The 26,580-nt window shown below is 47.4% G+C and overlaps 2 protein-coding genes across 51 annotated transcripts in view; one reads left to right on the top strand and one right to left on the bottom strand.

The window, feature by feature from the left end:
- The first annotated feature begins 2,344 nt into the window (after window positions 1–2,344).
- ATXN2 (ataxin 2) overlaps window positions 2,345–26,580 on the top strand; it is a 141,168-nt gene continuing 116,932 nt past the window's right edge. For 26 of the 50 annotated variants that reach the window (XM_063694359.1, XM_063694354.1, XM_063694353.1 and 23 more), the window contains exon 1: window positions 2,534–3,150. In XM_063694359.1, the coding sequence (XP_063550429.1) occupies window positions 2,888–3,150 (263 nt within the window). In that variant the 5' untranslated portion in view covers window positions 2,534–2,887. Of the gene's footprint in view, window positions 3,151–3,895; window positions 4,019–26,580 lie in introns of those variants that run through there. The other 24 variants (XM_063694358.1, XM_063694357.1, XM_055359104.2 and 21 more) reach the window with 7 other exon arrangements.
- LOC101151759 (interferon-induced transmembrane protein 3-like) lies at window positions 19,675–20,117 on the bottom strand. The gene has a single exon (XM_055357452.2). It carries the CDS (start codon window positions 20,115–20,117, stop codon window positions 19,704–19,706), a length of 414 nt encoding a protein of 137 aa, XP_055213427.1. The 3' UTR covers window positions 19,675–19,703.

Genomic DNA, 26,580 nt, shown 5'->3' with positions numbered 1-26,580 from the left:
CATCGACCTGAAACTTACTACTTTTTTTTTGAGACAGAGTCTCGCTCTGTCGCCCAGGCTGGAGTGCAGTGGTGCGATCTCCGCTCACTGCAAGCACCGCCTCCCAGGTTCACACCATTCTCCTGCCTCAGCCTCCCAAGTAGCTGGGACTACAGGTGCGCATCACCACACCCAGCTAATTTTTGTATTTTTAGTAGAGATGGGGTTTCACCACATTGGCCAGGCTGGTCTCGAACTCCTGACCTCAGGTGATCCACCGGCCACTGCCTCCCAAAGTGCTGGGATTACAGGCGTGAGCCACCGCACTGGCCAAAACTTGTTCTTAAGATTGTATTCTGGGACCTTGATTCCAATCAGAGAAAAGTGATTGTATTTTTTTATTTTTATTTTTTTTAGATACAGTTTCGCTCTTGTTGTCCAGGCTGGAGTGCAGTGGTGCCGTCTTTGGTCACTGTAACCTCCGCCTCCTGGGTTCAAGCGATTCTCCTGCCTCAGCATCCTGCGTAGCTGAGATCACAGATGCCCACCACCACGCCCAGCTAATTTTTTCGTATTTTTAGTAGCGATGGGGTTTCACCGTGTTGGCCACGCTGGTCTTGAACTCCTGACCTCAGGTGATCCACCTGCCTCGGCCTCCCAGAGTGCTGGGATTACAGGTGTGAGCCACCGCGCCAGGCCAAGTGATTGTATTTCTATTAAAGAAAGAATATAACGGGACACCATTGCCGACCTGCTCCATTACAGGCCTCCTTGCTGTTCCTCAGACTCCCCCCTCAGAGCCTTTGCCCTCGCTGTGCCCTCCACCTGGAGCGTTTCTCCCCAGGATCCTCATGCCCATGCTCATTTGGGTCCCTGCCCCATATCACCCTCTCCAGGAGCTTCCCCTCACAGCAGCCCTGGCCTGTACCACAGCCGGGTACAGGTATTTTTTTGTTTCCTCAACTGGTTTTTTAGTTCCAGTTTCCTTTAGGTTACTTTTATTTATTTATTTATTTAATTTATTTTTTGAGACGGAGTCTCGCTCTGTCGCCCAGGCTGGAGTGCATGATCTCGGCTGACTGCAACCTCCACCTCCCGGATTCAAGCAATTCTCCTGCATCAGCCTCCCGAGTAGCTGGGATTACAGGCGCCCACCACCACACCTGGCTAATTTTTATATTTTTGGTAGAGACAGGGTTTCACCATGTTGGCTAGGCTAGGTTAATTTTTAAAGGGTTTTGCAATGGTCCCTTGATCTACTTTTTACCTTAGATGGGAAATAAAACTGATTTCCTACATTGGCAGAGTACAATGATCATTTTTGCCTGGACTATCTAGGAGGTTAATTTCAGTTGGGCTACTGAAAACTGCTGGTTCAATCATTCTCCACGTTTATCTAAGTCTTTACCTTTATCTGGACAGTTCTAGGACATTGAGGGGAATTTTGGTGTTTCTTCCCCTATTATTTCCTGAAGTCATTTCACTTTAAAAAACAATAGATTCACTGCTCAAAAAAAAAAAAAAAAAAAAGTTACCTACTTTCTACTTGCTTCCAGTTTACATTTTGAAAAGGGTCTACTGTGCTGGCTGGGTAAGTTAAATTAAAACTTCTAAAGGGTCCAAGGTCTAAAGTTCGCACATTCTTTTGAGGTCGGCTCTGTCTCTACCGAGGGAGATCCCATTATCCGTAGTCCTACCAGTCCCAATCCCATATATTTCCTTTAGAATCTCATGAATGAGGAAAAAGAAGTTCAAGTGAGGGAACATAGGTTCAAATGAAGGTCAGATACCTAAAAGAGTTTTCTGGTGACTGTGCGCGGCTGGGGTGGAAAAAGTGGGGAAAAGGTACCCAGATGTGGGTGGCCCCGGAGGGTTGCTCCACTCCAGCCCCGGACAGCGCGGCCTGCCTGGTAGATGCCCAGAGCCACTGGAGCGCCTACTGTGTGGCGGGCGGGGGACGGCAGGAAAACGGCAGGATGCTGTGTCCCCTGAATCTGGCAGGGTTCTAGGTGCTTTACACGTAGCAAGACACATTCTCCGCCCCAAGGCACTCGCAGTCCATTTTCTGGGTTGCATCAGGTGGGGGCAAACGAGGTCCCCGCAGAAGTGAAGACGCTGAAGGAATACAGTAGGAGAAGAAATGCTTCTCTCCTGTCCTCCACACCAGGCAGGCCCCAGAGGCTGAGACCGACACGCCCTCCCCGAAGGGCAGACCCGCCTCGAGGAGGGCGGATCCGGGTAGGGACCGCAGCCTGGCCCTCACCCGACCCCCGAGAACGCATCCCAGCGCGCCGCCCGCTCCTCACGTGTCCCTCCCGGCCCCGGGGCCACCTCACGTTCTGCTTCCGTCCGACCCCTCCGACTTCCGGTAAAGAGTCCCTATCGGCACCTCCGCTCCCACCCGGTGCCTCGGCGCGCCCGCCCTCCGATGCGCTCAGGGGCCGCAGCTCCTCGGAGTCCCGCGGTGGCCACCGAGTCTCGCCACTTCGCCGCAGCCAGGTGGCCCGGGTGGCGCTCGCTCCAGCGGCCGGCGCGGCGGAGCGGGCGGGACGGCGGTGGCGCGGCCCCGGGACCGTATCCCTCCGCCGCCCCTCCCCCGCCCGGCCCCGGCCCCCCTCCCTCCCGGCAGAGCTCGCCTCCCTCCGCCTCAGACTGTTTTGGTAGCAACGGCAACGGCGGCGGCGCGTTTCGGCCCGGCTCCCGGCGGCTCCTTGGTCTCGGCGGGCCTCCCCGCCCCTTCGTCGTCCTCCTTCTCCCCCTCGCCAGCCCGGGCGCCCCTCCGGCCGTGCCAACCCGCGCCTCCCCGCTCAGCGCCCGCGCGTCCCCGCCGCGCTCCGGCGTCTCCTTGGCGCGCCCGGCTCCCGGCTGTCCCCGCCCGGCGTGCGAGCCGGTGTATGGGCCCCTCACCATGTCGCTGAAGCCCCAGCAGCAGCAGCAGCAGCAGCAGCAGCAGCAGCAGCAGCAGCAGCAGCAACAGCAGCAGCAGCAGCAGCCGCCGCCGCCGCCGCCGCCCGCGGCTGCCAATGTCCGCAAGCCCGGCGGCAGCGGCCTTCTAGCGTCGCCCGCCGCCGCGCCTTCGCCGTCCTCGTCCTCGGTCTCCTCGTCCTCGGCCACGGCTCCCTCCTCAGTGGTCGCGGCGACCTCCGGCGGCGGGAGGCCCGGCCTGGGCAGGTGGGTGTCGGCACCCCAGCCCCCTCCGCTCCGGGCCCAGCGTCCCCTCCCCCGCGGCCCGCGCCGCCGTCCCCGCCCCGTGATCCGCCGGGCTACCCGGGGTGGGCTGGGGGCCGGCAGCGCGGGGGAGACTCGCTCGGGCCTGAGCCCCGAGGCTCGGCCGGTGGGCGCAGCCGGGGTCCTCTGGGATTGTCAGGCCTGTCCAGCCTCCCTCAGCATCCCCGCCCCCTCCCCCAGCGGTCAAGATGGAGGGAGCGGGCGGCCTCCCTTCCCCACGCGTGTTGGGAGGGGTTCTCGGGTAGCGGCGATGGTCAGCCCCGGCTCCCCCTTCCGCACGATCCTCCGCCCGCAGCGTGGGGATGCTCGGGCAGCTTCTCCACTCCCGGTTTAGGTGTGAACGTTGGAGGGGTCTGGAGGCTTTGGTGGCGTTTTCCGGAACATGTTCCCCTCCATGGGGGACATCTCGGGAGGGGAGAAGTTAGGGCCGCGTCCCCCGTGCCGGTTAAAGGGGTAGGCACCGGGCTCCTCCGGAATCATCAGGGTCTGTCGGGGCTCTCTCCCCGCCCCCTCCCAGTCCTGGGAAAGATCGGAGGACGGGATGGAGACAGGTGGGCCTTGGCCCCCGCACCCCTCTGCGTTCGTGTCCGAGGCGGCGGCGGGGGCTCCCGAACTCCCCTGAAATCGTGGGGCTCCATGTGGCCTCCGGCAGCGTTCCACCCTCCCCCACCTGGGGAAGGGAAGGGGTGGGGAGTGCCCGGCCCCGTCCGGGCCTTCCTCCTTCCCTCGCCAGACTTCTCCGGCGCGCGGGTGGTGGCCGATCCGCATTGCTGTTCGAGGCCGCAGTGGAGAAGGCGCCTGTGGAACATCGGTGGGTGAGGGCTGGACCCAGGCTGGACCCTGGAGATCCGGGGTGGCGGTGCTGGTGGCAGGGGGCGGGCACCCTGCGCACTTATCCCAACCCCCGCCCCAATTTCGGAAATGCTAGGAGAGAGAGATTGCAGCAGGGGACGTGGTCGGGTTCCTGAAGGCAGAAAGGCGGGTGTTTACAGGCGTCTTTTTCCCTCCTAAGCCGGGGTTGTAGTAGGGGCTGGGGGCTCAGTGTTGTCCCGGCTAACTGGGTTTGACTCGAGGGTGTGTTTGTGCAGGAGGGCCTGTTGGGGGTGGCGGGCGGTTGTCAGTTCGTATTTCACGAACTAAGAAAATGCTTAGTGTTCAAAGGGAGAAGCAAACGTCAATAGACTCCATTCCATTGTGGCCGGTGTCCTTAACTTCGGGAGTGCCGCCAGAGCTTACCAAGGGCACGCAAGTCCATTTCCCCTGTGCCTCAAGTCCATCCGTGTTGTAGGCACTACTGTGCCTTCTTCAGGCCTAGGCCGCCGGCTTGACGGCGGGTGACCGGCGTCCTCCTTAAATAGGCATCTTGGGCTTTGGAAGGTGGAATAAGAGGATTTTTCATTCACCCGAGTTTTCTTTTTGAAAACACATTTAGAGCAACCCATTTCCAAAGAATTTTTATTTACAGCAGAAATTCCCCATCAAGAGGAATCAGCTGGTTTATAAGGAATTCTGCTGCCTTCAAAGGGGGCGGAAACAGTCGGTTAGTTGACTTTACACGCCCCGTCCCCCCCTTCCCCTTCTCTGAGTCTGAAGCATCCCAAACACTACTTAGCCAAACTAGTTCAGATGAAGTGATCATTTCCCCAAGTAGGGTAACTTCAGTTTCCCTTTTTCGTTGGCATCTAGCGAAGAATGAAAAAATTTAAAATACAATTTTTATAGAAAAGGATGTATTCTGTTTTTACTTCCTTAGGTATTAGGAAGAGATTTGGCAGATACATTCAACATGTTCAAATATATAAACATTAAAACTAAGGTTATTAAGTTGCATTGACTACTAGGCTTAAAAATTAGATTATAAGAGAATTTGCTCCTGAGTAGTTTGAGTGATCAAAGATATTTGGAATGTTTTAGTACCACAAGGTCTTTTTTCTGTTCCTTGAGGCTTTACAACTTAAGGTTAATTTAGATTTTTCCTTGCTTTAAGTTCTTTTACTTGAGACCTAAATGGCAGCCCTTATTCTTTCTGATGAATAGGTGAAATTTTGTTTACTGTGTTGGATTTGTGTAATGTGAAATTTTATTCTTGAACAGATCGTTAATGTACTTGTAGAATTACTTTGAATTTGAATCACTTTCCTGCATTCCTTGTAAATAAGTTTCAGCTTCTAGAATCTCCTCACTTAGGTTTGTGCGTATCAACAGTGAAAATAAGTCTCTGAGAGCAAGGGTGAAAAAAAATGCAGCATTCGGTTTGACAAGTTTCGAGATAGCAAAATATTCTTGAAAGTCTGGAAATTCACATCTGCTTTAAGAAACATTTCATAATTTGACTTTGTGTGTGTGTGTGTGAATAGTTTTTCATGACTTTCAGAAGTGATTTATTTTGTTCTTTGTTATACATATTTTTGACGGTGGCTGTTTTAGGAAAGATAATGTAATCACAATATCAGAACATAATTTTACTTTAATCTGATTTTGTGTGTGTGTGTTTGTGTGTGAGTGTGTGTGTGTGTTTTGGATGGAATCTCACTCTGTCGCCCAGGCTGGAGTGCAGTGGCCTGATCTCAGCTTACTGCAGTCTCTGCCTCCTGGGTTCATTTAAATGATTCTCCAGCCTCAGCCTCCCGAGTAGCTGGGATTACAGGTTCGTGCCACCACACCTGGCTAATTTTTTTTGTATTTTTAGTGAGGACGGGGTTTTGCCATGTTGGCCAGGCTGGTCTCGAACTCCTGACCTCAAGTGATCCACCTGCCTTGGCCTCCCAAAGTGCTGGGATTACAGGCGTGAGCTACTGCCCCTGGCCAATTTTTGTATTTTTAGTAGAGATGGAGTTTCACCATGTTGGCCAGGCTGGTCTTGAACTCCTCCTGACCTCAAGTGATTCACCAGCCTCGGCCTCCCAAAGTGCCAGGATTACAGGCAGGAATGAGCCACTGCCCCCAACCATCAGTCTAATTCTTATTTTTGCTTTTTACGTTTTCATTTTTATACAGTAGAGGTGATTGTGTATGTTATTTTGTAGTTAGCTTTTTTCCCCTGAACGTTGTATTGTAAATGTAAATTTTTTTGTTTGTTTGTTTGAGGTGGAGTCTCGGTGTTTGCCCAGTCTGAAGTGCAGTGGTACGATCTCAGCTCACTGCAGCCTCTGACTCCTGGGTTCAAGCGATTCTCCCACCTCAGCCTCTTGAGTAGGTGGGGCTACAGGAATGTTCCACCACGCTTGGCTAATTTTTGTATTTTTGGTAGAGACAAGGTTTCACCATGTTGGCCAGTTTGGTCTCGAACTACCGACCTCAGGTGGTGTGCCCGCCTTGGCCTCCCAAAGTGCTGGGATTGCAGGTGTGAGCCACTGCGCCCGGCTGTAAGGTTTTTACTTAACCATTCTATTGTTGGGAATTGCGTTTCCACTTTTTTGTTATAGATAGTGGTGCAGTGAACATTTTTAAATAGCTTTTTGCTTCAGTGTAATTATTTCCTTAGAGAAAGTTACCAAGAGTGGTTTTACTTGTTCAGAGGGCTTCAGGATTTTTATGGCTCTTGCTAGCAGTGCTCTATTATTCTTTAGAAGACTTGTATTACTTCCAGTGCCAAGAAGGTTGCTCTTCCATAGAATGGTTTCTTTGTAGTTTGTCAAATATTGTGGGGAATTTTTAAAGGAAAAATTGCATTTTTACTGTCAAGTGCATATATTATTAAGTGCTTTTGTTAGTTACTGGATTATTGATATTTGAGTTTAATTTGGTTCCGCTGAGGATTTAATAAGGTAATATATGTGAAGATGTTTTGAAACCTGTAACCATTATTATTAATGAGGGTACTTGGTTTATCTATCGTGCTGATAGTACTGAGTAAAGTGCAGGAATGAAATTCCTGAGGAACTGTTCTAAAGCTTTGTTGTTGTTGTTAACCTTTCTTTTTCATCTGAAAGTGTTTTTTATTAGCTGCTAGCCTATGACCAAGTTATTTTTGGTAACTTTTTTGTAATTTCATGGCACTATTGGGAATTTTCGCTGGTTGACTCTTCTTCTTCTTCTACATTCCCTTCCCCATTAAAAATAAAAATATGGATTTACAATTGTTACTCTATTCCTAAACCTAAATAATATGACATTAGAATTGCTTGGGATACAGGATTCAGTGTGAATAAAATATTTTTCTTTTAGTGATTTTCAGCTTAGTATTTTTACTGCTTCTTTCTCTTGAGGCATTGCAACTTAAAAATTGTGCTGTTTAGCCAGGCGCCTGTAATCCCAGCTACTTGGGAGGCTGAGGCAGGAGCATCACTTGAGCCCAGGAGGCAGAGGTTGCAGTCAGCTGAGATTGCGCCACTGCACTCCAGCCTGGGAGACAGAGTGAGACTCTATCTCAAAAAAAAAAAAAAAAAAAAAAAGAAGTGTGCTGTGATTTAATGTAGTTGTTCATCATGCTTCCATTTAAATTTCAGTGAGACTGTTCATCTTTTGCAGTTAAATATCTTGTAGAAGGGCCTAAAATATCTACGTTGAATACAGCTTTATTGAAGCATCTATGTACACGGGGTTTTTGGGATGAATCAGTGAATAAAGCAAACATATTGTCATTTTGGAGTTTACATTCTAATGTGACTAGGCAGACAATGAGACATTAAATTACCAGCCTATGTATAATAGTGTATAAGAGCTATGGAATTAGAAGAAAGCAGATTAAAGTTATAGGGAGTGTGGGGAGGGGAATGAGTTACAATTTTAAATGGATTAGGGGAACTTAATTGAGGAGCTAACATTTGAGCAAAGATTTGAAGGTTGGGTATTTAGCCATTTGCTTTTTATCTAGGTTAATTAGTCATGTGGCTTCATTAGTAATTTATAAGGTTTAAATGGCATCATCCTTTGTTATTCTTTTGTGTGCACATTGATACTAACCATCTCTGAAGTTAGACCAAAAAAGTTAATTGACATTGAGGGTCATTAGAGGTAAATTGTAGATGGCTATTACTAACCAAAGAGACATGTTTTGTTTTTCTTTTGGGCTTATGTATTTTACCTAATTAGTTTTTGTTTCAAGTATGTGGAGAAAATAAACTTTTTAAGTTTGGGCCAAAACTTGCTTTGGTTTTCTTTTTCTTTTTCTTTTTTTTTTTTTTTTTAAGAGAAAAATGTAAGCCTGTGGTTGCTTAAAGATTCCACATTCTGAAACAGTGAAAACATGGGATCGGTCATGGTGTTCCTTTTTTTGGTTAAATGTAAACTTGTATTTTCAGTGTTACTCTGATTAGCAATGGTTTATACTTTTACATAAGGGATGTTAACTCATATTGTAGCTATTTAATAGCCATATATTTTGACTTAAAGGAGGATCTCAAGGCCAGGCGCGGTGGCTCATACCTGTAATCCCAGCACTTTAGGAGGCTGAGGCGGGTGTATCACCAGGGGTCAGGAGTTTGAGACTAGTCTGGCCAACATGGTGAAACCCCCATTTCTACTAAAAATACAAAAATTAGCTGGGCATGGTGGTGGGCGCCTGTTCCCAGCTTCTTGGGAGGCTGAGGGAAGAGAATTGCTTGATCCCGGAGGTTGCAGTGAGTGCAGAGGTTGCAGTGAGCTGAGATCATGCCATTACACTCCAGCCTGGGCAACAGAGCGAGACTCTGTCTCAAAACAAACAAACAAACAAACAAAAAAAGGAGGATCTCATTTTTTTGTCCTAAATAGCTACAGCCGTGTTACAACTGTCACCTTAGCAAAGTATGGTTTTTTACTTTGAAACGAATTTTAAGGTTTTAGAAGATTGTTCTCTAGAATTACAATTTTCTATTTTGACTAGTGATAGTATTTTGATGTTGTGTAAATAGTTGAGCATGAACAAAACCCTATTTTTTTTTTAGCTATTTCAAGTGATTGTGACAACTTCAATGGAGATGTAAACAGTTTATTAACAGTCACACCTATTATCTTTTTTTTTTTTTTTTTTTTTTTTTGAGACGGAGTCTTGCTCTTGTCGCCCAGGCTGGAGTGCAGTGGCACGATCTCTGCTTACTGCAACCTTTGCCTCCCGGGTTCAAGTGATTCTCCTGCCTCAGCCTCCTGAGTAGCTGGGACTACATGCGCACACCACCACGCCCAGCTAATTTTTGTATTTTTAGTAGAGATGGGGTTTCACCATGTTGGCTAGAATGGTCTCAAACTCCTGACCTCAGGTGATCCAACCGCCTCGGCCTCCCAAAGTGCTAGGATTACAGGCATGAGCCACCGTGTTTGGCTGCTGCCGTATCTTTTTAAATGAAAGTACTTGTGTTTTTTTGGTTTTTTTTCAAAGGATATCTGGGTCATCTATGATGTGACTGTTACCATCTAAGGGTTTTTTTTGTTTGTTTGTTTTTGAGACAGAGTCTCTGTCGCCCAGGCTGGAGTGCAGTGGCGTGATCTTGGCTCACTGCAACCTCCGCCTCCCAGGTTCAAGCAATTCTCCTGCCTTAGCCCTCCCGGATAGCTGGGATTACAGGCACCCGCCACCATGCCTGGCTAAGTTTTGCATTTTTAGTAGATATGGGGTTTCACCATGTTGGCCAGGCTGCTCTTGAACTCCTGACCTCAGGTGATTCGCTTGCCTCGGCCTCCCAAAGTTCTGGGATTACAGGCGTGAGCCACCCCCGCCCAGCCTCATGAGCTAAGGTGTTTTTTTTTTTTTGTTTTTTTTTTTTTTGGAGACAGTTTCGCTCTTTCCCAGGCTGGAGTGCAGTGGTGCAATCTCAGCTCACTGCAACCTCTGTTTCCCGGGTTCAAGCGATTCTCCTGCCTCAGCCTTCTGAGTAGCTGAGATTACAGGTGCCTGCTACCCCACTCAGCTGATTTTTGTATTTTTAGTAGAGACAGGGTTTCACCATGTTGGTTAGGCTCATCTCGAACTCCTGACCTTAAGCGATCCACCTGCCTTGGCCTCCCAAAGTGCTGGGATTACAGGCGTGAGCCATTGTGCGCGGCCTACCCTGTCTCTTAAAAAACAGTAACAACAACAACAACAAAAAATCCTAAATCTTAAAAATGGAAGGCAAAAACTCTAAGCTTTGAGAGATTAGGGGACTTGCCCAAAGCAACATTTGTAGGATTTTATTACACCTCTCCCTTTATTTATTTATTTTTTTAGAGTCAAGGTCTCCCTCTGTCACCCAGGCTGGAGTGCAGCCTCAATCTTCGGGGCCAAGCATTTCTCCTGTGTTAGCCTCCTGAGTAGCTGGAACTACAGGTGTACACCAGCTGGCTAACATTTAAATTTTTTATAGAGACAGGGTCCTGCCATGTTGCCCAGATTGGTCTCAAACTCCTGGGCTCAAGTGATCCTCCTGCCTCAGCTTCCCAAAGTGCTGAGATTACAGGTGTGAGCCACTGCACCGAGCCCCCTCCTTTTATTTTTATTTTTAAATTTTAAGTTCTGGGGCCCCTCCCTTGAAATAAATAGAGACATAATATATACACAAGATCATGCTGTGTATTTTAAGGCAATGGTCCTCAACCTTTTTAACACTAGGGACCGGTTTTGTGGAAGATGGTTTTTCCATAGGGGCAGGGGATGATTTTGAGATGAAACTGTTCCACCGGCTGGGCACGGTGGCTCACGCCTGTAATCCCAGCACTTCGGGAGGCCGAGGCGGGAGGATCACGAGGTCAGGAGATCGAGACCATCCTGGCTAACATGGTGAAACCCCCCTCTGCTAAAAATACAAAAAAATTAGCCGGGCGTGGTGGAGGGCGCCTGTAGTCGCAGCTACTCCGGAGGCCGAGGCAAGAGAATGGCATGAAACCCAGGAGGCAGAGCTTGCAGTGAGCTGAGATCGCGCCACTGTACTTCAGCCTGGGGGACAAAGTGAGACTCCGTCTAAAAAAAAAAAAAAAAAATTGTTCCACCTCAGATCATTATGCATTTGTTAGATTCTCATAAAGAGCATACAACCTACATCCCTTGCTATGTGCAGTTCCCAGTAGGGTTTGTGCTTCTATGAGAACCTAATGCTGCACCTGATCTAACAGGTGGGGCTCAGGTGCTAATGCTCACACAGCTCCTGTTGTGCAGTCTGGTTCCTAACAGGCCTGTTTTTTTGTTTTTGTTTTTAATTAGATGGAGTCTCGCTCTGTCACCAGGCTGGAGTGCAGTGGCACAATCTCAGCTCACTGCAACCTCTGCCTCCCGGGTTCAAGCGATTCTCCTGCCTTAGCCTCCCATGTAGTTGGTACTACAGGCGCACACCGTGATGCCCAGCTAATTTTTGTATTTTTAGTAGAGACGGGGTTTTACCATGTTGGCCAGGATGGTGTCGATCTCCTGACCTTGTGATCCACCCACCTTGGCCTCCCAAAGTGCTGGGATTACAGGCGTGAGCTGCTGCGTCCGGCCCCCTAACAGGCTTGTTTTATGGAATACAGTCACGGACAGTACTTGCCCTTCAGGATATCTTTTTGTAACCTTGATTTTGGCTTGCTAAAATAGGAGGTCTATTTTCTTTTCTTTGTTTTTAATGTATGTGGTTCTGTACTTACGTGGTGTGAAATCTACGTAAATGTTAAATCCTTGGTTATTTATTTATTTTGAGACAGAGTCTCACTCTGTCACCCGGGCTGGAAAGCAGTGGCATAATCTCGGCTCACTGTAACCTCCACTTCCCAGGTTCCAGTGATTCTCCTGCCTCAGCCTCCTGAGTAGCTGGGATTACAGGCATGCACCACTTACACCTGGCAAATTTTTGTATTTTTTTTTAGTAGAGATGAGGTTTCACCATGTTGGCCAGGCTCGTCTTGAACTCCTGACCTTAGGTGATCAGCCTGTCTTGGCCTCCCAAAGTTTTGGGATTACAGCATGAGCCACTGCGCCTCGCCTTATTTTTTTGAGACAGGTTCTAGCTCTGTCACCCAGGCGGGAGTGCAGTGGTGCCATCATGGCTCATTGCAGCCTCGAGTTCTCAGGCCCAAGTGATCCTCCTGTCTCAGCCTCCTGAGTAGCTGGGACCACAGGCGTGCGCCACTATGCCCAGCAAAATTTTTGTTTCACTCTGTTGCCCAGGGTGGGGTGCAGTGGCAGGATCTCGGCTCAATGCAACCTCTGCCTCTTGCGTTCAAACGATTCTCATGCCTCAGCTTCCCGAGTAGCTGGGATTATAGGCATGCGCCACTACACCTGGCTAATTTTTGTATTATTGGTAGAGATGGGGTTTCATCATGTTGGCCAGGCTGGTCTCGAACTCTCAACCTCAGGTGATGCATATACCTTGGCCTCCCGAAGTGCTGGAATTACAGGCGTAAGCCACTGCGCCTAGCTTTTTTGTTTGTTTGTTTTTGTTTTGTAGGGACAGAGATTTTACCTGTTGCCCAGGATGGCCTTGAATTCCTGACCTCAAACAATTTGCCCTCCTTGGCCTCCCAAGGTGCTGGGATTACAGGTGTGAGCCACTATGCCCGGCTGATTTTTTAAATTATTATTATTGTTTGTGTGTGTGTGTTGCAGGATCTTACCCTGTCACCCAGGCTGGAATGCAGTGGTATGATCTCGGCTCACTGCAACCTCCGCCTCCCAGGTTCAAGTGATTGTCCTGCCTCAGCCTCCTGAGTAGCTGGGATAATAGCTGTGTGCCACCATGCCTGGCTAATTTTTGTATTTTTAGTAGAGATGGGGTTTCATCATGTTGGCCAGGCTGGTCTCGAACTCCTGACCTTAGGTGATCCACCCGCCTCGTCCTCCCAAAGTGCTGGGATTACAGGTGTGAGCCACCGTGACCAGTTTGGTTTAGTTTTTTTTTTTTTTTTTGAGAAATCTCGCTCTGTTGCCCAGGCTAGAGTGCGGTGGCACAATCTCAGCTCACTGCAAGCTCCACCTCCCAGGTTCATGCCATTCTCCTGCCTCAGCCTCCCGAGTAGCCGGGACTACATGCGCCCGCCACCATGCCCGGCTAATTTTTTTTATGCATTTTAAGTAGAGATGGGGTTTCACTGTGTTAGCCAGGATTGTCTCGCTCTCCCGACCTCTTGATCTGCCTGCCTCGGCTTCCCAAAGTGCTGGGATTATAGGCATGAGCCACCGCGTCCGGCCTGGTTTGGTATTTTTTTTATGAGTCTGGGTTGTTTATGAAAACTTGTCACAGCTGTTAACCTTAACTTTTTTTTTTTTTTTTTCTGAGACGGAGTCTCGCTCTGTCACCCAGGCTGGAGTGCAGTGGCGCGATCTCAGCTCATTGCAACCTCTGCCTCCCAGGTTAAAGCGATTTTTCTGCCTCAGCCTCCTGAGTAGCTGGGACTGCAGGCACGCACCATCTCGCCTGGCTAATTTTTGTATTTTAGTAGAGATGGGGTTTCACCATATTGGCCAGGCTGGTCTGGAACTCCTGGCCTCAAGTGATCCACCTGCCTTGGCCTCCCATGCCTGGCAACCTTAACTTTTTATTTGCTGGTAATTATTTGTGTTTGCATTCATGTGAAAATTTGAAATTCTCATTAACGTTTAAAGATTCTTACATAGATTGCTTGTAATTTAACCCTGAAGTTGTGTCAAGTGACTATACAATGTCAATTTTTTTCATTTATTTATTTATTTATTTATTTATTTATTTATTTATTTATTTATTTATTTTTGTGATAGGATCTGGCTCTGTTGCTAAGGCTGGAGTGCAGTGCTGCAAATACGGCTCACTGCAACCTCTGTCTCCCGGGTTCAAGCCATCCTCCCACCTCAGCCTCCCAAGTAGTTGGAACTACTGGTGCGCCCCACAGTGCCTGCCTAGTTTTTTTGTATTTTCAGTAGATGTGGAGTTTTGCCATGTTGATCTTGAACTCATGGCCTCGAGTGATCCACCCCACTTAGGCCTCCTAACATGCTGGTGTTATAGGTGTGGGCCACTGTGTCCAGCCCGAAAATGTCAGTTTCGTGCCATGATTAATAGCTAACTACATTTTGGGAATGGAATAAAATTTCATTCTATAATGAAGTCCTTGTAAAACTCATTAGTTGTGGTATGAGGCTTGTCAGGCTTGTCGGCAATATAAGTGAACGTGGTTTATTTTTATTAACTGCATCAGAACTTTAGAATGTTGGTCTCCTGAAACCATTGCCTTGAGAGGCTTTATTGAACAGTGTTGCCAATGATCAGTTTTTTTTTAAATTTCCTTTTTTTTTGAGACTGAGTCTTACCCTGTTGGCCAGGTTGGAGTATAGTGGTATGGTCATGGCTCACTGCAGCCTCAACATCCTGGGCTCAAGCAGTCCTCCTACCTCAGTCTCCCGAGTAGCTGGAACTACAGGTGTATGCCACCATGCCTGGCTTTTGTATATTTTGTAGAGACAGGGTTTAGCCATGTTGCCCAGGCTGGTCTCAAACTCTTAAATTCAAATGATCCACCTGCCTAGTTTTCCCAAAGTGCTTTAATTACATGTGTGAGGCACCGTGTCTGGCCAGGTCAAATATTTTTCATTGACGTTTTTCATATTGCTTTTTAAAGTCATGTTAAAATATTCTTAATAATTTTTCTAAGTGGAATTAATCTTGATTATAATTTTAGTTTTTTATAAAGGGCGGGTTTTGAAACAAGTACTGCATTTTTCTTTTCGGGTTTATAAACATTTACTGTGGACTTTGTGCAGTTAACTATTTTCATTCCTGAAACACATTTCGAAATCAGGAATTGAAGACTAAATGTCTTTTCACTGAAGCTTGAGCAGATTTTAGAAAGGGGAGTTCTTTTTTTTTTTTTTTTTTGGTAGAAATGGGGGTCTTGTTATGTTGCTCAGGCTGGCCTCCAACTTCTGGGCTTAAACTGTCCTCCTGCTTCAGCCTCTGGTCTGGAGAGTTCTTTATGGCCTCTTTGAGAACTTACTTTTACTTTACACATGATTCTATCTAGCTTTCTTTGATGTACATATTGGCAGCAAGTAGAAAAGCAGTGTTTTCAGAGGCAGATATATTAACAGCAATGAGAAATAACAGTAGCGTGATAGAAAGTTGAAAGACTTAGCTGGGTGCGGGTGGCTCACGCTTGTAATCCCAGCACTTCGGGAGGCCAAGGAGGGTGGATCACTTGAGGTCAGGAGTTCGAGACCAGTCTGGCCAACATGGTGAAACCACGTCTCTACTAAAAATACAAAAAAATTAAATGGGCATGGTGGTGTGTGCCTGTAGTCCCAGCTACTCGGGAGGCTGAGGCAGAATTGCTTGAACCCGGGAGGCAGAGGTTGCAGTGAGCCAAGATCGGGCCACTGCACTCCAGTCTGACGACAGAGGGAGACTCCGTCTAAAAAAAAAAACAAAAAAAAAAAAAAAAAAAAAAAAAACCAGACTTGGGGCTGGGCGGGCACCTGTAATCCCAGCTACTTGGGAGGCTGAGGCAGGAGAATCGCTTGAACCCGGGAGGTGAAGGTTGCAGTGAGCTCAGATTGTGCCACTGTGCCCCAGCCTGGGCCACAGAGTGAGACTCTGTCTCAAAAAAAAAAAAAAAAAGTTTGGAAGACTGGTGGCTGGGCATGGTGGCTCACACCTGTAATCCCAACACTTTGGGAGGCTGAAGCAGGCAGATTACCTGAGCCCAGGAGTTCAAGTCCAGCCTGGGCAACACAGGGAAACCCCATCTCAACAAAAAATCTTAATACAAAAAATTTAGCCGGTCATGGTCGTGCACTTCTGTAGTCTCAGCTACTTGGGAGGCGAGGCAGGTGGTTCACTTAAGTCTGGACGTCGAGGTGAGCCATGATTGCACCACTGCACTCCAGCCTGGGCGTTAAAATGAGACCTTGTCTCAAAAAAACAAAGCAGAGAGACTGGAGAACTACTAAAAAACAGACACAAGAGCTCAACAAGTATACCATTCTGGGAGGTTTTTTTTTTTTTTTTTTTTTTTTGAGATGGAGTTTTGCTCTTGTCACCCAGGCTGGAGTGCAGTGGCACCATCTCTGCTCACTGTAGTTCCGCCTCCCAGGTTCAAGCAATTCTCCTGCCTGACTCCTGAGTAGCTGGGATTACAGATGTTGGTCATACACTGGGCTAATTTTTGTATTTTTAGTAGAGATGGGGGTTTCCTCATTTTGGCCAGGCTGGTCTCGAACTCCTGACCTCAGGTGATCCGCCTGCTTCAGCCTCCGAAAGTGCCGGGACCACAGGCGTGAGCCACCGCACCTGGCTTTTTTTTTTGACATAGAATCTTGCTCTGTTGCCCAGGCTGGAGTGCAGTGGTACAATCTTGGCTCACTGCAACCTCTGCCTCCCAGCTTCTAGCGATTTTCCTGCCTCTGACTCCTGAGTAGCTGGGATTATGGGTGCCCGCCACCACACCCGGCTAATTTTTGTGTTTTTAGTAGAGACGGGGTTTTGCCATATTGGCCAGGCTGGTCTTGAACTCCTGACCGCAGATGATCCACCTGCCTAGGCCTCCCAAAGTGCCGGGATTACAGGCGCGAGCCACCACTCCCGGCCTGGGAGTTTTGACTGTAAGTTTATAGCTGTATACCTTAGGCCCTAAGGGCATTACTGTTTTATAGCACAGTGTAGTTAATTAATGTGCTCATAACGGTGACTCAACACCAGGTTAAATGATTTTTTATATCTCCCAAAGAAGTATTTTTCAATCTGCAGGTCATGACCCCTTAGTAGATTGTGAAACACATTAGTGGATTATGACAAGCATTTTTAGAAAAATGAAAAAGAATAAGAAGTGTTAGGACGCATTGCATTATTGAAATAATTGTTTTTGAGATGGAGTTTCGCTTTTAGTTGCCGAGGCTGGAGTGCAATGGCCCGATCTGCCTCCCGGGTTCAAGCGATTCTCCTACCTCAGCCTCCCGAGTAGCTGGGATTACAGACATGCACCACCACGCCTGGCTAATTTTGTATTTAGTTTTAGTAGAGACGGGGTTTCTCCATGTTGGTCGGGCTGGTCTTGAACTCCTGACCTCAGGTGATCCACTTGCCTTGGCCTCCCAAAGTGCTGGGGTTACAGGCATGAACCCCTGCGCCCGGCCTAATTTTTGTATTTTTAGTAGAGATGGGGTTTCACCATGTTGGCCAGGATAGTCTTGATCTCTTGACCTCGTAATCCGCCCACCTTGACTCCCAAAGTGCTGGGATTACAGGTGTGAGCCACTGCACCCAGCTGCCAAGAATTGTTTTAAGCTTTGGTTTGAGTTAATGTATATATACTGCATTGTAATTCAAAATGTAATTTTTGGCCAACTCTGGGCACATTGCCTATGGACTAGTCCTGCTCTGCCACGAGCAGCAACAGTTCAATGAATTTTTTTTTTTTTTTTTTTTTGAGACAGGGTCTCTGTCACCAAGGCTAGAATGCAGTGGTGCAGTCTCGGCTCACTGCAACCTCTGTCTCCTGGGCTCAAGCGATCCTCCCACCTCAGCCTCCTGAGTAGCTGGGAGTACAGGAGCACGCTACCATGCCTGGCTAATTTTTGTATTTTTTGAAGAGATGAGGTTTTGCCATGTTGTTCAGGCTGGTCTTGAACTCCGGAGCTCAGATGATCCACCCACCTTGGCGTCCAGAAATGCTGGGATTACAGGGATGAGCCACCGTGCCTAGCCAAAAATTTTTTTTTAAGTAATTTTTTATTGATATAGTCAAAAAAGTTACTGCTTTAGAGCCACAGAAACGCAGTAAAAGGATTGAGAAAGAGTTTTGAGGTTATATCTAAGCTAGGGTTGTCAGATTTGGCAAATAGAAATACAGGACACTCAGTTAAATTTGAATTTTTGATGGACATTGACCAATTTTTTAGTATAATTGTGTATTGCATAGAAAAAAGTTATTTATCTAAAGTTGAAATTTAATTGAGCATCTTGTATTTTATCTGGCAACTCCAGTCTAAGCTGGAATCATGGTTCACTGTTTTTTTTTTTTTTTTTGAGTCGGAGTCTTGCTGTGTTGCCCAGGCTGGAGTGCAATAGTGCAATCTTGGCTCACTGCAACCTCCACCTCCTGTGTTCAAGTGATTCTCCTGCCTCAGCCTCCTGAATAGTTGGGATTACAGGCACCAACCACCATGCCCAGCTAATTTTTATATTTTTAGTAGAGACAGGGTTTTCGCCATGTTGTTCAGGCTGGTCTTGAACTCCTGACCTCAGGTGGTCCACCCACCTCGGCCTCCCAACATGCTGGGATTACAGGCATGATCTACCGCGCCTGGCCATGGTTCACTCTTTAGTAACTAAAATTTAAGCTCTATGAAAGCAGGAACTTTGTTTTGTTCACTATTGATTGTATCCCTATTTCTTGAATGGTTGGCACTTAACTACTTGGTCACATGTTTGAATGGGCAAGTTACTCAGCCACTCTGAGGCTTAGTTTATTTACCTATTAAAAGAGAAAGAATATCTTCCTTGGCTGGGCGCGGTGGCTCACGCCTGTAATCCCAGCACTTTGGGAGGCTGAGGCGGGTGGATCACGAGGTCAGGAGATCGAGACCAACCTGGGCAACATTGTGAAACCTCATCTCTACTAAAATAGAAAAAATTAGCTGGGCATGGTGGTGCGCATCTGTAGTCCCAGCTACTCGGGAGGCTGAGGCAGGGGAGTCGCTTGAACCCAGGAGGTGGAGGTTGCAGTGAGCCAAGATTGCGCCACTGCACTCCAGCCTGGGTGACAGAACGAGACTCTGTCTCCAAAAAAAAAAAAAAAAAAAAATACCTTCTTTAAAAAGTGAGATACTAAAGTCTTACTATTTTCTGTTTTTATGTATTTATTTTTTGAGATGGGATCTTGCTGTATTGCCCAGGTTGGAGTACAGTATTGTGATCATGGCTTATTGCAGCCTTTAACTCCTGGGTTCAAGTGATCCTCCCACCTCAGCCTCCTGAGTGGCTGGGACCACAGGCACATGCACCATCACACCCTGCAATTCTTTTTTTTTATTTGAGACACCATCTCGCTTTGTCACCCAGGCTGGAGTGCGTGGTGCAATTTCTGCTCACTCTAACCTCCACCTCCCGAGTTCAAGCAGTTCTTCTGCGTCAGCCTCCCGAGTAGCTTGGGACCACATGCGTGCGCCATCATGCCTGGTTAATTTTTTGTATTTTTAGTAGTGACAGGGTCTTACCATGTTGCCCAGGTTGGTCTCAAACTCCTGAGCTCAAGTGATCTGCCCGCCTTGGCCTCCCAAAGTGCTGCGCCCTACAATTTAAAAAAATTTTTGTAGAGACAGTCTCACTGTTACCCAGGCTGGTTTTGAACTTCTGCCCTCAAGTAGTCCTCTTGCCTTGGCCTCCCAAAGTGTTGGGATTAAGGCCATGAGGCAGCACACCCAGCCTAAATTCTTCTTATGTTCTGTTCTTGGCACATAGTAGATGTTCAACAATGTAGAGTCAAACGCATTTGGAGTTGGAATGGCTCTGGTGTTGTTTTTTTTTTTTTTTAAACCAGAAACACATGCAGTTTATTGAATGCCATTGTAGAAAAGTGTGTGAGGATAAATGGCTGATAGAGAACTTGGCTGTGGGGGCAGGGCGAGGAATGGAGGGTGGATGGAGTACATGGGAATCAGATCATGGGCAGAGCTCCTGGCCTAGATGATGCCTCCTGATCTGTTGATAGACTTGAAAGATCAACACTGGGATGATGCTGAGCAGAATGGTCATAATGATGTGCACAATCAGGGCCCAGATGTTCAGGCACTTGGCAGTGAAGGCATAGGCCTGGGCCCTGATCAGGTTGCCAGCCATCTTCTTGTCCCTAGACTTCACGGAGTAGGCCAATGCTATGAAGCCCAGGCAGCAGGAGTTCATGAAGTGGGTGTTGAACAGGGACCAGACGACATGGTCGGGCACGGAGTTCTCACTGTGGATGTGGATCACGGTGGACATCGGGGGAGCAGGGTTGTGGGGTGCCCCCAGCACAGCCACCTCTTGCTCCTCCTTGAGGGATGGCCGATGTTGGCAGGAGTGAAGAGGTTTGGACATCGTGGTTCATGGTGTCCAGGGAAGACCAGCTGTGGTCGGGTTGCTGGGATGGTTCTCAGTGGGCCCCTCCCTTTCCCTGGTAGTTTGGATTTCTCTGGCTCTGGTGGTTTTTTAGTACTCATTCTATTTACGGGTGAAGAAATTGAGACCAAGAGGGTTATTTACCAGAGTGTCTCATCATTGGCTGCATAACTGGCATTAGAATCTGATGTACTTTTATTTCTAATACATTTCTTTTTTTTTTTTTTTTTTTGAGATGGAGTCTCGCTCTGTTGCCGAGCCTAGAGTGCAGTGGGGCAATCTTGGCTCATTGCAACCTTCACCTCCCGGGTTCAAGCTATTCCTGTCTCAGCCTCCCAAGTAGCTGGGACTACAGGCACCTGCCACCACAGCCGGCTAGGTTTTGTATTTTAGTAGAGATGGGGTATCACCATGTTGGCCAGGCTGGTCTCGAACTCATGACCTCAGGTGATCCACCTGCCTCGGCCTCCCAGTGCTGGGATTACAGGCATGAGCCACCATCCCTGGCCTTTCTCTGTCGTTTCCTTTCTTTTTCTTCATCCCTCCTCTCCTTTTCTCCCCTCCCCGCTGCCTCCTCCCCTCTTCCCTTCTTTCCTTCCTTTCTCTCCTTTTTATTTCTTCCTTTCTTTTTCTTTCTCTTTCTCTCCCAACCCTTCCTCTCTCTCTCCCTCCCTCCCTCCCGTTCTCTCTCCCCCTCCCCTTTTGTTCCTAAGAGACAGGGTCTCCTTATGTTGCTGAGGCTGACCTTGAACTCCTGAGCCCAGATGATTCTGCCTCCTTAGTAGCTGGGACTACACCCACCTCCCGTTTCGTTGTCATCTTTTTTTTTTTTTTTCTTTTTTGGAGACAGAGTCTTCCTCTGTTGCTCAGGGTGGAGCGTAGTGGCACGATCATAGCTTACTGTAACTGTGTAACCTCGAATTTTTGGGCTCAAGCAATCATCCCATCATCCCACCTCAGCTTGCTGAGTACCTGGGGCTACAGGTGTGTACCACCATGTCTGGCTAATTACTTTTCTTATTTTTATTTTTCGGAGACAGGATCTTGCTTGTTGCCCAAGTTGGTGTCAAACTCCTGGGCTCAAGTGAACCTCCTGCCTTGGCCTCCCAAAGTGTTGGGAGGGATTACAGGTGTGAGCCACTGCACCCAGCCTCCTCTTTCTTCCCCTTTAACTCCTAACCACACCGAACTTTCTGTCTGCAGAGAGGAGCATTGGTCAACAGTTCACAAAATGGCTAGGCGTGATGGCGTGCACCCATAGTCCCAGCTACTTGGGGAGCTGAGGTGGGAGGATCGCTGGAGCCCAGGAGTTCAAGGCCCTGGGCAACACAGCAAGACCTCATCTCTGGCTGGGCCTGGTGGCTCACGCCTGTAATCCCAGCACTTTGGGAGGCTGAGGTGGGTGGATTACCTGAGGTCAGGAGTTTGAGACCAGCCTGGCCAACATGGTGAGACCCTGTGTCTACTAAAAGTACAAAAATTAGCCAGGCACGGTGGCGAGCTCCTGTAATCCCGGCTACTCGGGGGGGCTGAGACAGGAGAATCACTTGAACCCGGGAGGAGGAGGTTGCAGTGAACCAAGAACATGCCACTGCACTCCAGCCTGGGTGACATAGTGAGACTCTTATCTCAAAAAAAAAAAAAAAAAGGTCATCTGTACTATTGCATGTTAGTAGTTTCTTTCTGCTTATTGTCGAGTAGTAGTCTATTGTATGCATGTACCAGTTTGTTCATCTAGTGGTGGACATTGAGTTAGCAGGTTTTGGCTATTAAAAATAAAGCTGGAGGCCGGGTGCGATGTCTCACGCCTGTAATCCCAGCACTTTGGAAGGCCGAGGCAGGCGGATCACCTAAGGTTGGGAGTTTGAGACCAGTCTGACCAACATGGAGAAACCCCATCTCTACTAAAAATACAAAATTAGCCGGGCACGGTGGCGCATGCCTGTAATCCTAGCTACTCAGGAGGCTGAGGCAGGAGAATCGCTTGAACCCGGGAGGCAGAGGTTGTGGTGAGCCAAGATTGCACCATTGCACTCCAGCCTGGGCATCAAGAGTGAAACTCCGTCTCAAAAAAAAAAAAAAAATAAATAAATAAATAAAGCTGATATGAATATTTATGTACAGGTTTTGTGTGAACGTATGATTTTATTTCTCTTGGTTGGAATGCATAGAAATGAGATTGCTGGGTTTTGTGGCAAGTGTTTATTTTTCCAGGGTACATATAATCCTGTGAGTGTTTATTTAATTTAAAAAGTAATTGCTAAACTGTTAGCTAAAGTGACTACTGTATTTTCTTCCCCTAGCAGTGTATGAATTTTTTTTTGAGGCAGGGTCTTGCTCTGTCACCCAGGGTGGAGTGCAGTGGTGCGGTATTGTCTGACTGCAACATTGACCTCCTGGGCTCAAGTGATCCTCCTGCCTCAGCCTCCTGGCTGGGACCACAGGCATGTACCACCACACCTGGTAGTTTGCTTTGATTTTTAGTAGAGAAGAGGTCTCACTATGTTGCCCTGGGTGGTGTTGAACTCCTGGGCTCAAGTGATTGATTTACCTCAGCCTCCCAAAGTGCTGGGATTATAGATATGAGCCCCTGTGCCTGGCCTCATTGTGGTTTTAATTTGCATTTCCCTAATGCCCAGTGATTTTGAGCATCTTTTCATGTGTTTATTTGACATTCATACCATCTTTGGTGATGAGAAACTATGTTTATGCATTGCTTAATGATGGGGATGTGTTTTGAGAAATTTTTTCGGTGATCTTATCATTGTACAAATATAGAGTTTACTTACACAAGCCTAGATGGTATACCTTCTAGACGCATAGGCTGTGGTACAGAGTATTACTCTTAGGCTACAAATCTGTATAGCATGTTGCTGTACTGAACACTGTTGGCAGTTGTAACATAATGTTAAGTATTTGTGAATCTAAACATATCTAAACATAGAAAAGGTGAGTAAAAATACAGCATAAAAGATAAAAGTGGTATGTCTGAATAGGTCACTTACCATGAATGGAGCTTGCAGGACAGGAAGTTGCTTGGGATGAGTCATTTATGAGTGGTGTGTGAATGTGCAGGCCTAGGACATTACTGTATGCTACTGTAGACAAACACTGAACAGTTAGGATACACTAAATTGATAAATATCTTTCTTATTTTGTTTTTTGAGATGGAGTCTCGCTCTATCGCCCAGGCTGGTGTGTAGTGGCATGATGTTGGTCACTGCAGTCTCCGCCTTCTGGGTTCAAGCGATTCTCCTGCCTCAACCTCCTGAATAGCTGGGATTACAGGTGCGTGCCACCACACCTGGCTAATTTTTGTATTTTTAGTAGAGACGGGGTTTCACCATGTTGGCCAGGCTAGTCTCGAACTCCTGACCTCAGGTGATCCACCCGCTGCAGCCTCCCAAAGTGCTGGGATTACAGACGTGAGCCACTGCACCCGGCCAGAGGTGAGGTCTTGCTGTATTGCCCAGGGCGTTGAACTCCTGGGCTCCAGCAATCCTCCCACCTCAGCTTCCCAAGTAGCTGGGACTGTGGGTGCACGCCATCATGCCTAGCCGTTTTGTGAACTATTGACCAATGCTCTTTTCTGCAGACAGAAAGTTCAGTGTGGTTAGGAGTTAAGACTTTTAACCTCTGACCTCAAGTGATCTGCCCACCTTGACCTCCCAAAGTGCTGGGATTACAGGTGTGAGCCACCACGCCTCGTCAAAAATATCTTTCTTTAAGAGTAAATTTACCTTAACTTACTGGTTGATCATTGTATATAGGTCTGTTGTTAATTGAAACATGCGGGCCGGGCCTGGTGGCTCACGCCTGTAATCCCAGCACTTTGGGAGGCCGAGGTGGGTGGATCACAAGGTCAGGAGATCGAGACCATCCCGGCTAACACGGTGAAACCCCGTCTCTACTAAAAATACTAAAAATTAGCCGGGTGTGGTGGCGGGCGCCTGTAATCCCAGCTACTCGGGAGGCTGAGGCAGGAGAATGGCGTGAACCCGGGAGGCGGAGCTTGCAGTGAGCCCAGATCGTGCCACTGCACTCCAGCCTGGGCGACAGAGCGAGACTCTGTCTCCAAAAAAAAAAAAATAATAAATAATTGAAACGTGCGGTGCATGTGTTTATTTGCGATCTGACTTGTTTGGAAATATTTGCATTATCTTCCTTCTAGATTTAGAGCATCTTGACAGTAGGAACAAGTGTTTTGTACAACTTTGTATGCTTAGTAAGTTATCAATTAACTTGTGGCCAGGCGCAGTGGCTCAAGACTGTAATCCCAGCACTTTGGGAGGCCGAGGCGGGCAGATCACCTGAGGCCAGGAGTTCGAGACCAGCGTGGCCAACGTGGTGAAACCCTGGGTTGGTTTCTTTGTTTATTTATTTATTTATTTTTTGGAGACGGAGTCTTGCTCTGTCGCCCAGGCTGGAGTGCAGTGGCGTGATCTTGGCTCACTGCAACCTCCAACTCCCAGGTTCATGCCATTCTCCTGCCTCAGCCTCCCAAGTAGCTGGGACTACAGGCGCCCGCCACCATGCCCGGCTAATTTTTTTGTTTTTAGTAGAGATGGGGTTTCACTGTGTTATCTGGGATGGTCTCAAACTCCTGACCTTGTGATCAGCCCGCCTCGGCTTCCCAAAGTTCTGGGATTACAGGCGTGAGCCACCACACCTGGCCTACCCCGTGTTTATTACAAATACACAAATTGGCCATTTGTGGGTGGCTCATCTACAGTCTCAGTGACTCAGAAGGCTGAGGCAGGAGAAGCTCTTGAACCCGGGAGGCAGAGGTTGCAGTGAGCAGAGATTGTGCCACTGTACTTCAGCCTGGGTGACAGAGTGAGACTGTGTCTCAAAATAATAATAATAATTTGTTGAATATGTGACTATTGGTTTAATTTTTATTTTTATGAGATGGAGTCTCACTCTGTTGCCCAGGTTGGAGTACAGTGGCGTGCAGTGGTGCAATCTTAGCTCACTGCAACCTCCGCCTCCTGGGTTCAGGCGATTCTCCTGTCTCAGCTTCCCGAGTAACTGGGATTACAGGCACATGCTGCCACGCCCAGCTAATTTTTGTATTTTTAGTAAAGATGGGGTTTCGCCACATTGGCCAGGCTGGTCTCCTGATCTCAGGTGATCTGCCCATCTCTGCCTCCCAAAGTGCTGGGATTACAGCAGGTGTGAGCCACCGTGCCTGACCTGAAAGCTCTTTACAGTGTAAAAAATATTCTGAGCTTTAAGCCATGTGAAAATAGGCCATGGGCATTTGCTGACCCCTAATAGAACTCCATTTTACCTTTCTGATCATGTTTCCCATTAACTCTTCAAAAATATGACCTCCATTTAAATCAAGATGGTCTCCTTCCTCACTGCTTGTGGAGGTCCAGTGCCCAGTGTCTGCCTCTTGCTTGCTCCTCCATCATTGTTCTGCCATTCGAGATCCTCATACTTACCGTTTAAGATCTAGCCCAAATTTTCCATGAAACTAATTCTAATAATTAAAAAGTTCCTGTAGAACTTAACTTTGTCTAGTACAAGTTAGCTTTCTTATTCAGTAGTAGCTTACTATAAATTACAAGAATAAAAAGATTACCATTTTCCCTCACATTGTTTTGTGGAGAATGCCTAAAGTTACTTTTTCTTTTTGCAGGTCAGTATTCCTATTTGGCATCCTAATCCCCTTTCCCAAATCTGAATTTTGGGATTTGAAGCTTGCATTTGAGATTATGATTTGTCTTCCTTATTGTACACAGGAGCAGGGACTTTACAATTAGTATTCGCATCCCTGCTCCTTCATACTCCGTGATGTAAGGCAAGTTATTTTCACTTATGCTTAAGTTTCTTCCCCTGTAAAAAGGGGATGGAAGAGGATTAAATGAATTAAACATGTAACACGCTTAAAGCAATGCCTGGCAAGTAATAAGTGCTCAGTAACTTTTAGCTGTTCTTATTAGCATGTTTGGAAACCAGTAGAAACTACACCAGCAAGTTAAGGTTGAAAAGTGGTATTGATGGGCTTGGGGTAGTACAGTATGAATGGATACAGTTTAGCATTTCATTGAGTTTGTATATTCATTAATTCATTACACATTTGATGCTGTCAGACTAGGACAGAGACAAAGATGAATGAAACATTATCTCTGCTTCCAGGTTACCCAGTGTAGTAGAGAAGGCAGGCATGCAGATAGTTTAAATTGGTAGCACTGGGAGGGGACTGCCATGGGTGGGCAGTGAAGAAAAAGGGCTTCAAAATGATGAGAGTTGAGATGGATCTTCAAGGATGATAAGCAGTTTTCAGTGAGGCCATGAAGAGGGGAGGAAGTTCCAGGCGGGAAGAGTTTGTGCTAAAGTACAGGGATTGCTATACACATGATGTATGTAGAAAAAATTTGGTTCACAGTGTGATAGAAGAATTGGAGGGGGTCCTCGCTGAAAGTAAGGAAAC

The sequence above is a fragment of the Gorilla gorilla genome, chromosome 10 (genome assembly GCF_029281585.2).
Source record: "Gorilla gorilla gorilla isolate KB3781 chromosome 10, NHGRI_mGorGor1-v2.1_pri, whole genome shotgun sequence".
Lineage (NCBI taxonomy): Eukaryota > Metazoa > Chordata > Mammalia > Primates > Hominidae > Gorilla > Gorilla gorilla.
This window is presented reverse-complemented; position numbering and strand designations above follow the sequence as displayed.

Excerpts from the sequence above, each read along its gene's own strand:
- LOC101151759 (XM_055357452.2), bottom strand. The coding sequence starts at position 20,117 with ATGTCCAAACCTCTTCACTCCTGCCAACATCGGCCATCCCTCAAGGAG.